Here is a 16,141-nt window from a genome sequence, read left to right as displayed (position 1 = left end):
TAAACAGATTAAATGCCTCATGCTGTGGTTTCATGGCCTTGTTTTTTCAGATAAAATAGAAATTCCCAGACCAAGCCATGTCATGTAACTCCCGCAGGCTAGTACTGTACAGTGGCAGAGAGAGTGATGCAGGTGTGCTCTGTATTTGAATAAAGAAGAAAGGATAGAAGTTGATAAAGAACAGTTAGAAACTGAAGAGAAACAGTCAAGCAGAATGGTCCCATTCAATTACATCACACCAAGGCAGATAAATACAGACAAATTTACAGGCATAGATTTTATAGCATTACAGACAAATGCTTTAAGTGTGAAGGCTGAGATGGGTGAACTTGACTGTCTGGTATTAGATTAGGATGTTGATGTAACATGCACTGTACAAAGGTGGTGGACTGTTGCTAATCAATGGGGGACAGTAATACCAGGATAAACTGTATATAGGAGTGACAGAATAGGCCATGCTCTCAGAAAAAGTGGCATTGTATGTGAAAGAAAGGTAGATTCAAATATAGTAAAAATCTTCAGTGTATCAAACTCCATTGATGAATCTCCATGGATAGAAATTCCATACTTGAATTATAGGAGTATGGCAATTGGAATATACTGTCAGTCCCTGGACAAGATGATGACAGTGTTTATGAAATGTCAGGGAGATCAGAGGCTACAAAAATAGAGAACCAAATAATAATGAGATGTCAACTATTCCTATGTTGACTGGGTATGTTGCATGCTATACTGAGGAGTTAAGATAAACCTTAATTACTGTTCCTTGAAGCATTTAGTCCTGGAAACCCGCAATGGGAGACTGTTTGTTATTTAGACCTAAAAGGACCACAAGATCTGGTCCAAAAGGTGAATTCAACTGATCTGCTCAGTAACATCAACCAGAATGTAATTAAATTTAACATGCTTACATGGAATAAAATACCAAAGAAACGCACCAGAGCAGCATTTAACTTCAAAAAGGGAAACTACACAAAAATGAAAAGAAGTCCTGTGGCACCTTATAGATGAACAGAACTTCTTTGTTGTTTTTGCGGGAACAGACTAACATGGTTACCCCTCTGATACTTTACACAAAAATGAGGACTTTAGTTAAAGAAATAAAATGAACAGTCACCAGAATGAAATACGCGTTAGCTGCATGGAAACTATTTTTAAACATAATAAAATAGAGGCTCAATCTAAATGTGCCCCAAAATAATAATAAGAAAGTTCAAAGCCTCTCTATGGCTAAACAGATTCAAAAAATGGCTAGAGGCAAAGAGATCTTTTAAAAATTGAAAGTTAAATCACAGTGAGGAAAAGAAGCACATAAATTTTAAGTTAAATGTAAAAATATAATTAGGTAGCAAAAATCTTTTGATGAACAACTATCAAATGACACACTAATTACACAGGAATTTTTTTTTTTAAGTACACCAGAAGCAGGAAGCCAGTCAAACAGTCACTGGGGCTCCAGGACAATCGGAGAACTAAGGGGGCAGTCGAGGAAGCCAACACCATTGCAGAAATGCTGAATGAGTTACTTGTATCAGTCTTGACTGTAGAGCATATGAGGGGGATTCCCATATTTGAGCCATTTTTTGTAGCTGGTGATTCTGAGGAAATAACCTTTGCTGAGGTGTCAGTAGAGAATGTTTTGGAAGAAATTGATACATTAAAGAATAAGGAGTCTCCAGGACTGAATGGTATTCTCTGAAGAGTTCTAAAGCAACTGGGATATAAAATGGCAGGACTGACTGTGATCTGTCACCTAAAATTTAAACCAGCCCCCATATTAGATGATTTATGTATTGGTAATATAACTCTGATTTTATTAAACAAACAAAACAAAACAAAAAAGCTACCTGCCTGTAATTTCCAGGATTGCCTCCAGAACCCATCTTCAGTGCCAGGAACATTGGATGAAATTATATTTTAAAAAAAAAAGACATTATTAGCTACCTAGATTAATATAAATCACTGGGGAAGAGCCAACTTGTTTTTTGTAAAGGCAAATCCTGCCTCACCAATGTTTTAGAATTCTTTGAAGGGGTAAGCATGCATGTAGACATGGATGAACCAGATGAATTTGTGTTCTTGGACTCTCAGAAAACTTTTAGCAAGGTCCCACACTTGGATTCTTAAAAAAAGTACACAGTGATGGGATGCGGAGGGAGATTCTGTCATGGAGCAGTAACTGGCTAAGAGATGGGAAACAAAGAGCAAGGATAAATGGTCAGTTTTCTTAGTGCGGAGGTAAAAAGTAAGGTCCCCCGAGCAATCTGCAACATTATTAGAGCTGTTGACCTCCTTTTTTCAACTCACTTATGATTATATTAACAGGGACATGGTGAAGTTTGCAGATGGTATAAAATATGCAAGATAGTTAAGTCCAAAGCAGACTGTGAACAGTTGCAAAGGGATCTCTCAAAACTGGTGATTATCCTGAAAGATCTCACCATCTTATAACCCTCTGGTCACTTCATACAACTAACTATACTCAGGCTAAACAAGCTGTTTCGATTGTATTTATCTCTATCACTCTAAATAAGTTTCCCAGACCTGAAGATGAGTTCTGTTTAAGCACAAAAGCTTGTCTTTCTCACCAATAGAAGTTGGTCCAGTGGGCCTCTGGGACAAGCATGTCTACAAGAACATGGTGGGCAATAAAAATGGTAGATGAAATTCAGTGCTGATAAGTTCAGGGTAGTTCATATGGGTAAAATAATACCAACTTTTCGTGTAAACCAATAGGGTTTAAATTAACTGTTACCCCTTAAGAAAGATCTCTTGGCATCATTATGGATAGTTCTCTGAAAATCTCTAATCAATGTGCAGCCACAATCAAAAAACCTAACAAGGTTGGGAACTTATAGGAAAATGATAAATAACAAGATGGAAAATACTATAATGCCACTCCACAAATCCATGTTACACCCACACCTTGAATACTGCATGCAGTTCTGGTTGCTCCATCTCAAAGATCTATTAAAAATGGAAAAGGATGGACAAGGAGTATGGAACAGCTTCTATAGGAGGAAAGATGGGTATTGTTCCTCTTAGAAAAGAGACAGCAAAGGAGGCATAATAGAAGTCTGTAAGATCACAAGTGACATGGAGAAATCAGTTCTGATGTGTGGTGTACTCTTTCATATAGCACAAAATCCAGGAGTCCGCCAATGAAATTAACAGGTTGCAGGTTTAAAATGAATACCAGGAAGTACTTCACATAACACACATCAGTCACCCAGTGGGACTCATTGTGAGGGGGATATTGTAAAGGACAAAAGTATAACTGGCTTAAAAAATGAAGTTGATACTTTCCCAGAGGCTAGGTCTATCAATGGCTGTTAGCCAAAATCATCAGGATCCAACACTGTCCTCTGGGGTACCTCTTCGTCTCTGACTGCCGAAGCTGGGATTGGAGAGCAAAGGACCGATCACTTGATAATTACAGTGTTCTGTTCATTGTGTCTGAAAGCATGTGATACCAGCCACTGAGGAAGAGGAAACTTGGAAGAGGTCGGACAACTGGCCATTCTTACATTCATAATGTCTGTAATGGACTATTCTTATTTCTCAAGTTAGTGAGTTTGCATGTTGGAGAGAAAATACACTGGGTTGCCCTGTAGCATGCAGTAAGTATATTGATCATGAGTTTTAACTTGAACATATGAAAAATAGTGTGGGTTAAAAGTGGCTACTTTAGGTAAGTGGAAAATATCTATAGATCCTTTTGCCTCAGATCACTGACGTGTCCATTATAGCTTGATATTGACCAACTGATGTCAACCCTTTGTTTATTGGTCACAAACAAATTATTGGTCTCTGCTGCAGTTCTTTGTGAGTAGGTGTTTGCATTACAACTCATATTTGGATTTCTTGCTGATTCCAAGCAGAGACAGCTCAGACTGAAAAATTCTTAGTGTGTTTGCACTGAAAAGTAATATTGGTTTAGCTATATATCTCTGGAGTGTAAAAAGCCACACTCCTGAGACAAGTTAAGCTGACCTCACCAACTTCTCCTGCTGACATAGCAACCACCTCTCAGGGAAGTGAATTAACAATGGTGGCAGATGAGCTCTCCCCTGTCAGCGTAGAGCAAATGCTTTCAGCTTTTTCAGACAAACCATTTCCCCTTCAGGAGTCTGGTATGTTTTGTGTACTCAGTTTCATCTCACTTAGACTATTTGATTAAAAATCAGACATAAAATGTAAGTGTCATAGTACACTACCACTAAGTATTTGCTGTGTGAGATTTTAGATTGTACTGACTTTGTTAGTGCTTTTTATGTAGCCTGTAGTAAAATGATGGAAATATCCAGATGAGTTCATATATGCCCTGGGAGACCTTGGCATACCTCAAGGGCATGCATACGCCTAGTTGAGAACCACTGTCATAAAACAGGGATGTTAATGGTTAACTGGCAAGACGCCCTAAACAGCTGAGGCTTACCAGTTACAGTAACCAGTGGAGGCTAGAACAGCACCCTGTCTGCCATGGCAAGAAGTTGCTCCAGCCCTGTTGAGCTGCCCCCAGCAGGGGTGCTCCAGCCTGACTGCAGCAGTCCCCATTTGCAGCAGCTGGATTGGTGCGGGGGTGGAGGGGAGGTAGGCAACATGGCTGAACAGGCTGTTCCAGCCTGGCAGGGCTGGAGTGGCCCCTGCTGCAGACTGGGGTGGCTCTGGCCACACTTGAGTGCCCCCTGCCCATGGCATACTGGAGACTGGGGCTTCTCTGGCTGTGCTGGAGTGTCCCCACCCACAGCAATGCTGCAGGTGGGGGCACTCCAGTCTGGCTGGAGTAGCCTGGGTCCCCAGCATACTGCAGGTGGGTTGGTCCAGCCTGGCTGGAGCAGCCACAGTGCGCGGTGGGTAGGGACTGCTGTGGCCATGCTGGAGTTCCCCCACCCACAGCAGCTCCAGCCCAGCTGGACCGACAGTGGCCTCCCCAGCTGCCCCCTGCCCCCTTAACTGGTTAAACTTACTGTGTAACTGTTAACCAGTTAAATGGGATTTTATATCCCTAGCATAAAACATCTTAATTAAAATGCTCCACTTGTGTAGTTACAGTGTTTTAAGTATCGGTGTTAGTCTGGATCTGTAACAGCAACGAAGGGTCCTGTGGCACCTTATAGACTAACAGAAAAGTTTTGAGCATGAGCTTTCGTGAGCACAGACTCACTTCATCAGATGCTGGTCTTGGAAATCTGCAGGGCCAGGTATAAATAAGCCAGAGCAAGGGTGGGGATAACAAGGTTAGCTCAGTCAGCAAGGGTGAGGCTTACTACCAGCAGTTGATCTGGAGGTGTGAACACGAAGGGAGGGGAAGCTGCTTCTGTATTTAGCCAGCCATTCGCAGTCTTTGTTTAAGCCAGAGCTGAGGGCGTCGAATTTGCAGATGAATTGTAGCTCAGAAATTTCTCTTTGGAGTCTGGTCCTGAAATTTCTTTGCTGTAGGATAGCTACTTTTAAGTCTGCTACTGTGTGGCCTGGGAGATTGAAGTGCTCTCCTGCAGGTTTTTGTATATTGCCATTTCTGATGTCTGATTTGTGTGCGTTTATTCTTTTACGTAGAGACTGTCCAGTTTGTCCGATGTATATGGCAGAGGGGCATTGCTGGCACATGATGGCATAAATTATATTGGTAGATGTGCAGCTGAATGAACCCACGATGGTGTGGCTGATCTGGTTAGGTCCTGTAATGGTGTCGCTGGTGTAGATCTGTGGGCAGAGCTGGCAACGAGGTTTGTTGCATGGATGGGTCCCTGAGTTAGAGTGACTGTGGTGCGGTGTATAGTTGCTGGTTGGGATTTGCTTCAGGTTGGCAGGTTGTCTGTGGGCAAGGATTGGTCTGCCTCCCAAGGCCTGTGAAAGTGGGGGATCATTGTCCAGGATGGGTTGTAAATCCCTGATGATGCGCTGTAGAGGTTTTAGCTGAGGACTGTAGGTGATGGTTAGTGGTGTTCTGTTGGTTTCTCTCTTGGGTTTGTCCTGTAGTAAGAGGCTTCATGGCAGCTTCCCCTCCCTTGGTGTTCACACCTCCAGATCAACTGCTGGTAGTAAGCCTCTCCCTTGCTGACTGAGCTAACCTTGTTATCCCCACCCTTGCTCTGGCTTTTTTATACCTGGCCCTGCAGATTTCCAAGACCGGCATCTGATGAAGTGAGTCTGTGCTCACGAAAGCTCATGCTCAAAACTTTTCTGTTAGTCGATAAGGTGCCACAGGACCCTTCGTTAGTGTTTTAAGCGTAGACCCACCCTTAGACTCAGTTCCCCTCTTTCCCTTACCTGTGAGTCCCTCCCAGACAGCTTGAGTCTGGCTGGTGGGCTGGGATGCAGGGACACTTACCCTTCAGCTACCCCAGGTATATTTGTGTGTGGATAGATTTCTCCAGTTCCCAGTACTTCCCTGACTGAACCCTTTTCAAAATCTCTAAAATTCATTTTGAAACATTTACTGGACATTTAAATGTGCTGACCTTTTATTTTCCTTTTTTAAAAATTACCCAAGGTATTTAATCTCTATGGTGGACTAACTTCCTACACAATGTTAAGCCAGATTTTTTTCAGATTTTTTTTTTTCTGAACATTCATATCAAGCTCATTTAAAAATTACCGTGATAGCTGTAGAAATGTCCTGTAAATAAAAACTGAGTCTGATCCTTAACTACAGCAATGTAACTTTGCACTCCAGCAATATTCTCCTCTCAGACTGGATTTACACCAGTATAATCTGATTTAGATGGAGCTACTCTTGATTTTTGTCACCATAATTAAGGAGTTTGTTTATTTTTACTTTATTCTTTCTAGTTTGGGTCATAATAACTGTTTATTTTGCATAGCAAACTACAGAGCTACAACAGCGTCAACTTACATTTCCACAGAAGACTATTTTCTAATGCTAATTTCACACTTGAAAAATACAGTTCCTTGTTGCCAAGGCAGTAAATTACTGCACAAATATTCATTACAGCATTACTAGTTAATGAGTCTCTAGTGTTCTAAAAAATTACAGACAGAATTAAGTGGATTTGTTCACTTCAGTCTTAAATCACCCAGAATCTAAGAGACTGGTCTGTAAAATCTTTCTGCTTAGGAGTGGTATCGTAAGTGCTATAGTGAAATGTAACAGCTGTTGAAGTTGGCAAGCATGTTGTCTATTACTTCACTACCACTGTAAATGTTCACGTCTTTCCTGTTAATGTGCATCTTCATCCATTAAATGATTCTGTCATGTTAGCAAATTATAGTTTAAATGTTTTGTCTAGAATAGGAGATTATAGTTTGGGTGTTTAAAACCGAAGATTTGGAAATCTAATACACTTTGTCATCCATGCTCTTTGTTTACTTTCTGCATTTCTCTTAAGTTGGACAAGTAAAGTATATCAGCTTCTATTCAATTTCACTTTCAGATTCTCACATGTTTACACAGCATTCCAGTCATGGGGTTTGGAAGTACAGAACAAAACCTAAAGTAGGGTCCAAAAGCAATCTGAGCTTTGGAGCTCAGCCTCTGTGTGTTTTGGCTAGATCTGTGAAGCAACTCTCTGAATATCATAGTGGAGCACCCGCTCTATGATAGTTGAGTTTGAGAAATCATTCTGCTTCAAAGTGCATTTGCAGTATGACAAAATCTTACTAAGGTTGCCTTGGCACTTGTGCAGGGCAGGGTTAGTGAACTCATTTTGGGATTACTTGAGATAGGAGTTCCTGAGGTAGCCTTTCAGTAAAAATGGGATTTTATGAAGTCAGCAGATTTCACCAACTCTTTTTGACACATTTGTAAGCATGGCTCTAATTGTCCACCAACTGCTCTCCCTCACTTGATGCCTATCTTAGGACCTGACATTCACTCACTGCTTTGAAGAAGCAAGAATTGAAAGTATTGTTAAATGAAGAGTTGGACACTTTTAACTGGCATACGCTACGCACTCCTCACACCCATCAGATTTGTGTGAGAGAGAGGTGTGGGGGATTGGACAGGCCCTATTCTTCATGAGCCAGGGACTTCTCTGCATGGGGAACTGAGAATAAGCATGCTTGGTACATATCACAAGCATGGACACCGCACTGGGGTGGAGGTGGGAAAAGAGAAAAACAGCTGGAGAGGGCTAGCGTACACTAGGAATTTACATTAGTATAGCTGCATGTCTTGTGTGAAAAATCCCCACCCCTGCATGACTCAGTACTGAAATGAGGCAAATCACATCTCCTAAGGTGCGTAGAGCTATTTTATTTATTTCACAAACAGGGTGAGGGGCGAGGAGAGGTGCTCAGGCCACCCCCAAGGTATACCTTCCCCCCACCCCAAATTGCCTCATACCATGCTCACAGATCTGGTAAGCTTTTCTTGTCTCTCTGTCAGTATGGTTCACTAAGACAGTGAACACAGCTGGAATGCATGCAGATAATTCCCAATGGCTTTTGCCAGGTGTAGCAGGACAGATTTAATGTTGCATTGGCACCTATCTTAACTCTTTATTTACTGGTTTTCAGAGATTTGGGTTTTCCTGAACTCTGTTCTGGAAGGGAATGAGATACCACCTTAACTCTGCTTCAGATACACTTTTTGATTAAGTGCTGGCTTTTTGTACTGCCGTTGCTGTTTTTTCTCCTTAAATTGGAGGAGTAGACCTAACTCTTGTTTGTAAAGGTTCCAGTTTCTTTTGGTTCGCCTGTAATTAAGGATGGAATTCCTTGATCTATTGCTTGAGAGGAGGGCCTCTATTTACTTACCTTTCTTTTATTGTCTTAGTGTGCAAAATTCAGTTATTTCCTTACCAGGCAGAAAACATTGTTTACTTTTATTTATTTATTATTTTCACTTACAAGCTATTAAATTATTCTTTCCCCATCAATCCCTCTCACTTGGACTATTTCAGCTGTTAAGAAATATGAAAGTTTGTCTTTAACAGGGCACACATCATCCTTGTTTTGGGAAATCAAAAGGGATCATTTCATAATGGCTGACCGTAAATTTGGCTCTGAAACACCATTAACCTGATGAATCTTTAGCTATCTTTTTCAGTCACAATGTACTTGACTTCAGAACTAAGCACTTAAACTCTTTTTATGTCCAGATCAGGTATTTATTTCAGTGAGTTGTGAAACTTGGAAAATCCTTTGAACCCAGATCATTAAACAGAATTTATGGGTAGATTTAAAAATTGCAGATATGTGACTCTAGCAATGTGTGATGATCAATTTTTCTTTTAAATGCCAAGCTCAACATTCAGGAATATTAATTTTTCCCCTTCCTTTCCAAAGTCAATATTGCAGTACCTAAAATTAACACTGGCTACCCACAAAAGCTCATATCACCTATGCTAACCCACAAAAATAAAAGTTCTGCAGCTGATACAGAATTATAAGCACAATAATAATGTTTTGCTTTTTTTGCCTTTGTCTCTCTATTTTGTCTGATCTGTTTATTAGATTTTGAGTTTTAGGATACAGAATATCAAAGACTGAAGAAAATGACTTTAACACTTAAGAAATAGTAAATAAAAGGTTATCATGTTACCTCTTAGAGGGCACAGGGACAAGGAACAGAAAGTTGTTAACAAAGCAAGTTTAGATGTTCTTATTCTTTCGTCAAGCTTTTTCTGCTATCAATCTTATTGCGAATATCTGATGTATGGTACGTCTATCTTTCCTGAACACTTGCTCATCTGCTAGATGTTCTGTCTGCCATCTTAGTCTCTCCATCAGTATCATCATGAGCACCTCACCTAGATGACTCGTTAGGCCAATCATTCTGTAGTTCTTGCACTCCAATGCATTTCCTTTCTTGTGTATTGTCATTAGCACAGATCTTGTCCATTCCTTAGGCACCTTCCCTTCTTTCCATGTTATATTACATAGTCAGTGTATTTCCTGAATTGGACTTTCTCTGCCGTATTTAATCATCTCTCCTGTGATCTTATCATTTCCAGGCCTCTTGTTATTTCCCTGTCATTTCACTGCTCTTTCTACTTCCTCCTTTGAAATATTTGTCTTACTCACAGTGTTCAGTGGAGATCTCTTTCAGTTCTTCAATCACTCTCTCTGAGACACTTGGGTTCAACTGTGCTTTGTATAGATCAGTACAATATCTCATCCATCATTGTACAATCGTCTCCTTCTTCATGAGCACCTCTTCGTTCTCTTCTTTGATCGCCATCTGCTTTGGCTGCCACTTCCTATTAATATTCCTAATCATTTTATACACCTCCCTGGTGTGACATTTGCCATAATACTTCTCTGTATCTTCACACTTCTTCTCTAACCATTTCACCTTACCCTTTCTGGCCGCTTTCCTTACTGCACTGCATTTCACCCCATATTGCTGTTCCACCCTCTTAGAAACATCCCTTCTGATCTTCAACACTTTCTTCTCTTGGACCAACTTCAGTGTCTCCTGCATAATCCACTTCTTATTGATCTTCTTTTCTTCCAGAACAATCTGCTCAGTTGTCTCTTCTATCGCCATGGCTATCCCTTCGACTCTTATCTATGTCTTTCTCTGTGGCTGCATTCCTAATTTTCTCATTGAGCGCTGCCCTGTATGCATTCCCTATTTCTTCCTTGCCTAGCCTTACCACATCTCTTCTTTCCTTAAACTGCGTCTTACACTTTCTCTTGAATTCACCTTGATGTTTACAATCATTAGGCTGTGGCCACTCCAAGATTTTTGCAAGTGAACAAGGACCACACTTTTCTTTGGAGTAGGTGCGGGATCTGGCATGGAGGTTTGGTGCAGAAGGGAGCTGGAGGTAGGGTACTGGGGTGCAGAAGAGGGTATGGGGTCTGAGAGGGAGTTTGGTTGAAGGAGGTCGTTATGACTTGGGGCAGCAGATTTGGGTGCAGGGCAGTTTTCCCTGTAAGCTGAGCATTATTGTGGCTGCACAGGAGAGAGTCAAATGCTGCCAAGATGATGAGCAGAGCATCCACAGCCATCCACAGTGGGCAGCATGTATTTCTACTGTTGGTGCAGAGTTGGACATGGCTTAGTGCACATGTAACCCACATATGTGTGGTTAACTGTCCCATGTAGTGGTACCTAGACTACGTCGCAGAGAGAGAATAAGTGTCCTTTACAGCCCAGGCTAAGAGCTGTCCGGCCTTTAGTTAAAGCTGTAGAGGTGCCTGCATGAAGCTCCAGAGATCCCAGGTTTGAGTCTTCCTGTGGGCAGTTACACACATAACACAATTTAGTCTGCCTATGGATGTAAAAAAATTAGAAGGTGTACTGGTGAAGGTTTTTGGAGGGAGTATGGGGGCGGGTTCAGAAGGCTTGGATGGTGACCTAGGACTGGGAGTTGGAGTATGGGCGAGGGTGGAGTCCAAGAGGCTCTGTCCAGCAGGCACTTACTTTGATGGCTCCAGGCTCCCTGCCTGTTGCAGCCCAGACTGTTCAAACAGCTGGCTGGCTGTTTCATGTGCCTCTCTGCACTGTGTGCTAGGGTAGAGGGGAACTCTTCATGTGCTCTGCTTTTCCCCAGCAATTGCAAATGCTGTAACAGCTGTATTTTGATGTGTATCTGTCAAAATGAAACTCATTCATGTAGTCTGGCTTTTGCTGTCCTGGCTATGGGAAGCGCAGAAAGTAACAACAAAAATTGAGAGAAGTATATTCCTTAAAGCTGAACTAAATTCAGACTTTTTACAGTGGTGCTTAATAAAAGAGGAGGGAAGGCACAATCAACTCACCATAGCCGCATCTACACATGCACGCTACTTCGAAGTAGCAGCACCAACTTCGAAATAGCGCCCGTCACGGCTACACATGTTGGGCGCTATTTCGAAGTTAACATCAATGTTAGGCGGCGAGACGTCGAAGCCGCTAACCCCATGAGGGGATGGGAATAGCGCCCTACTTCGACGTTCAACGTCGAAGTAGGGAACGTGTAGTCGTTGCGCGTCCCGCAACATTGAAATTGCGGGGTCTTCCATGGTGGCCATCAGCTGAGGGGTTGAGAGACGCTCTCTCCAGCCCCTGAGCTCAATGGTTGCCGCGTGGAGCAGCCCCTTAAAGCTCCCTGCCCCCTCCCTTCCTGTGCAGGAAGCTGAGAGCGCGTGCAGGCAGCAGCAGTAACATGCGGCTAGCCTGCACGCTCCTCTGCAGCCACCCCCACCCGACGCGATGGCCTCCCGGCAGCCCCCCCAGCGCCCCCCCCCCAAGGGGAGCCAGGGCTCACAACCCAGCAGCCAGGTGGGGAAGCGGCAGCGGGGGCCCCTCCTGGACGGAGGCCGAGCTTCAGGACCTGCTGGGGCTCTGGAGCGAGGAGGAGGTGCTCCAGGTAATGGGGAGCAAGAGGCGGAACGCGGATGCGTTTGCTCGGCTGGCTGAGGGCCTGGCCGCCCGGGGTCACCCTGCCCGCACTCCGGATCATGTCCGGAGTAAAGTGAAGGAGCTGCGGCAGGGTTACGCCCGGGCCTGGGATGCGGCCAGCCGATCTGGGGCCGCCCCCGTCACTTGCCCCTTTTACAGGGAGCTCAGGGCCATCCTGGGCCCCCGGCACACCTCCTCCCCTCTGGCCACTCTTGATACCTCGGCCGAGGAGCCCCAGTAGGCCCCGGAGGCGGAGTCTGCCCCAGAGGCAAGCCCTGCACCCCAGGGGCCCCCCCAGGAGCCCACCCCTGGGGTACCAGAGGAGGAGGAGAGGGACTCCTCCTCCAGCGACACCAGCCTCCAGATAATGATGCCATCCTGGAGCTCCAGCCGGGCGTCCGCCCCCTGGGTGTCCCCCGACCGTGGGAGTGAACCGTCAGGTATGTACCCCCCGGTGCACACCCCCGGGGTTGAGGGGCGGGGGTAATAGATATGGCCAAGGCCCTCCACATGCCCAGATGACCATGGCCCCAAGGACAGCAGTGGCATGTCCCTCACAGGAGTGCATCAGCCCCTGGCCCCCCCAGCACGACAGTGCCATGCCCCATCCCCGGGGCTGGGGGGAGCGGAACCTCTAGGGTCCCCTGGGGGGAGGGGGTGGGACACCCAGAAGCAGCAGCAGCAGCAGCAGCAGCATGTGATGGAGTGGGGGGAGTGCAAATGCGAGACTCAGGCTAGATATGAGAAACAAGCTGGATAGCTCCCAGTGGCTAAGGATGATCCTGGGGCTACAACTGGCAGGTTACACCTCTGCTCTGAACAAAGAGGAGGAAGGAGCCAAGCTGGGTGTGAATCGGGGGCGGCAGTTAGAGGCTAGGGGAAGGGAGAGCTGGAAGGCAGCCAGCCTGAGGAGGGGGAAAGCTACATCCCAGAGGGGCACCCCTCGGGGTCTTCTCCCCAGGATGGGTTGGAAGGACCGTCTCTGACTGCTGTACTGTCGCTTCTGGGAGAAACTGGGCATCTGTTGCCTAATAAACCTCCTGTCGTACCTGCTGAGTTGAGAATCACTCCTGCCAGCGGATGGGGTGCAGTGCAGGGGGACCCCGAACCCCATCACAGCAGCATCTCCCGGGGACGGGGATGGGGAACCTGCAGCAGAGGGGTGGGGGGACAAGGGCCATGGCTCGGGGCCCACACTAACGGCTGTCTCCACTCTTCTTCCCCCCTCTCCTGTGTTCCACAGCTGCACCATCGGAAGGACCGGAGAGCGCCGGCGAGGCATCAGTGGTCCCAGAAAGCCCTCCGGGGCCATCACTTCAGGCCAGCCCCTCGGTGGAGCAATGACTGGCCCCACGGCCGGGAAGACGGCGGACACAGCACCACCAGCCGCTGTCGACGGACCCCCAGCTGCTGGCACTGCACCGTCGGCAGCTGGAGGTCACCGAGCAGCGGCTGCAGGTGGAGGAACGCTGCCTCCACCTGCAGGAGCGGGCGCTGGTCTAGCGCCAGGAGGCATGGGGGGCCTACATGCGGACCCTCAACTGGATCGCGGACTCTCTGGCCCCCCAGGCTGCGCCAGCCACCGCAGCGCCCGCCCTGCCTGCTCCACCCGCTGCTCCAGCCGCTGCGCCGGCCGCTGTCGCACCGCCACACGCCACCGAGGGCCATTCCGCCGAGGGGGACCTGGAGCCAGCTGACACTCGCCGGCCGTATCTCCCAGTCCGCCCGGCCCCCAGCCAGCCCCGGCCAGGGCTACGGCCAAGGCGGGGATCCAGGCCGCCCACCCCCAGCGCTGGACTGTAGGGGCGTGGGGTCCAGGACGTGGCCCCCCCCCTTTATATATATTCCCCCCAGTTTTAAGTTAGTTTTTTGCTGTAAATAATAGTTTGTATATTTGACCCCAGTTTTACAATGCTGATCCTTACCCCCGCATGTAAATAGTTCTCCCCTTCCTTGTCTTCCCCTTTCATGTTATCCCTATTTTTATAATATATACATACATAAGTTAGAATTTCCCTGTACATAGTTAGTCGTTGAGATAGTAATAATAAGAGTTCTAAAGATGTTTGAGTTGACAAACAACTGTCTGCTTTTATTTTTACAAGAAAAGTTGGGGGGTGTGCTCTGTGGTGTGGGCGTAGGGGCAGGGAGTGTTGTGGAGGATGGAGGGGGCGCAGTGGGGGGCCTGCCAGTGTTCACCCCGCGGCCTCATCGAACTGGACCTGCAGGGCCTCCCGGACCCGGGTCCTTTCGGGGTCCACCTGGCGACTGGGGGCAGCGGGTGGCTGCACATCGGCCCTGCCGGCCTCCACAGCCCATCCCTGAAAGAAGGCCTCTCCCTTGCGCTCCACCAGGTTGTGGGTGTGTGCAGCACCCTCCACAATCTGGGGGATGTTGGTGGGGCCCACATCAAGGCGGGTGAGGAGACACCTCCAGCTCCCTTTGAGGCAGCCAAATGTGCGCTCCACCACCTGGCACGCGTGGTTCAGGCACTGGTTGAAGCACTCCTGGCTGGCAGACAGATGGCCCGTGTACGGGTGCATGAGCCAGGGCCAGAGGGGGTATGCCGCATCTGTGATAACACAGAGGGGCATGGTGGTGTCCCCCACAGGGATCTCCCGCTGGGGGATGTAGGTCCGCACCTCCAGCCGGCGGCACAGGCCCGAGTTCCGGAAAACCCGGGCGTCGTGGGTGCTGCCAGGCCAGCCCACATAAATGTCCAGGAAATGGCCCTGGCTGTCCACCAAGGCCTGGAGGACCACTGAGTGGTAGCCCTTCCTGTTTATGTAGCGTCCTCCACTGTGTTCTGGGGCGTGGATGGGGATGTGGGTCCCATCCAGAGCCCTGAAGCAATTGGGGAAGCCCAGGGTGGCAAAGCCCGCAATGGCGGCATCCAGGTCCCCAAGCTTCATGAGCCTGTGGAGGAGCAGGGCATTGATGGCACGGACAACCTGCAGGGGAAGCACATGGGAGAGCACCAATGAGGGGTGTGCAGGGTGTGTGTGGCCCTCCCCTGCCAGGGCCCCCCTCCCCTCCCCGGGCTGCCTCCCCCTCCCCCTGTGGGTCCTCTTACCTCCATGAGGACAGCCCCGACGGTGGCCTTGCCAACGCCAAACTGCTGGCCCACGGATCGGTAGCTGTCTGGAGTGGCCAGCTTCCAGACAGCGATGCCGACCCGTTTCTCCACGCTGAGGGCACGCCGCATGGCGGTGTCCTGGTGCCTCAGTGCGGGGGTGAGCCACTGGCATAGCTCCATAAATGTCTGCCAGCTCATGCGAAAGTTCTGGCGCCAGCGGTCGTCATTGCACTCTCCGAGCACCAGCCACTCCCACCAGTCGGTGCTGGTGGGGTAGCTCCACATCCGGCGGCGTGTGCGGAGGGGTGCTGCAGGGTTGGGGGTTGAGTCCTCCTCCCCTGCGGGCAGGTCCTCCTCTGTGGCAAGGAGGTGCTCAGCTGCCTCCTGCATGGTATCGAGCAGGGCGAGCACTGCTCCTGCAGGGGCAGCTGTGTGGACCTTTGGCGGCGGCTGCTGCTGCTGCTGGGGGTCCGTGACTGCGTCGCTCAAGGTGTGCGTGCTTATGGCTCTGCAGACCGTGTGCTGTGCAGGCTGCGTGTGTCTGGGAGGGGCCCTTTAAGGGAGCAGCTAGCTGTTGCCCTGGAAGCACTAGTCCACCCTGTGACCCTGTCTGCAGCTGTTCCTGGCACCCATATTTCGATGTGTGCTACTTTGGCGTGTAGACGTTCCCTCGCAGTGCCTATTTCGATGTGGTGCTGCGCAACGTCGATGTTGAATGTTGACGTTGCCAGCCCTGGAGGACGTGTAGACGTTATTCATCGAAATAG

At 47.5% G+C, this 16,141-nt stretch overlaps 1 protein-coding gene across 3 annotated transcripts in view; it reads left to right on the top strand.

Annotated features, from left to right (window-relative positions):
- Nucleotides 1-16,141, top strand: part of CNNM2 (cyclin and CBS domain divalent metal cation transport mediator 2) — a 196,974-nt gene that overhangs the window by 80,829 nt on the left and 100,004 nt on the right. Inside the window, exon 2 of one of the 3 annotated variants that reach the window (XM_074999246.1) lies at nt 13,542-14,276. The exons of the other annotated variants lie outside the window; for them this stretch is intronic. Within the exon in view, the coding sequence (XP_074855347.1) occupies nt 13,542-13,642 (101 nt within the window). The 3' untranslated portion in view covers nt 13,643-14,276. Of the gene's footprint in view, nt 1-13,541; nt 14,277-16,141 lie in introns of those variants that run through there. 3 annotated transcript variants of the gene reach the window in all.

The sequence above is a fragment of the Carettochelys insculpta genome, chromosome 7, assembly GCF_033958435.1.
Source record: "Carettochelys insculpta isolate YL-2023 chromosome 7, ASM3395843v1, whole genome shotgun sequence".
Lineage (NCBI taxonomy): Eukaryota > Metazoa > Chordata > Testudines > Carettochelyidae > Carettochelys > Carettochelys insculpta.
Note: the sequence above shows the minus strand (reverse complement) of the source record. Positions and strands in the feature narration are given on the sequence as shown.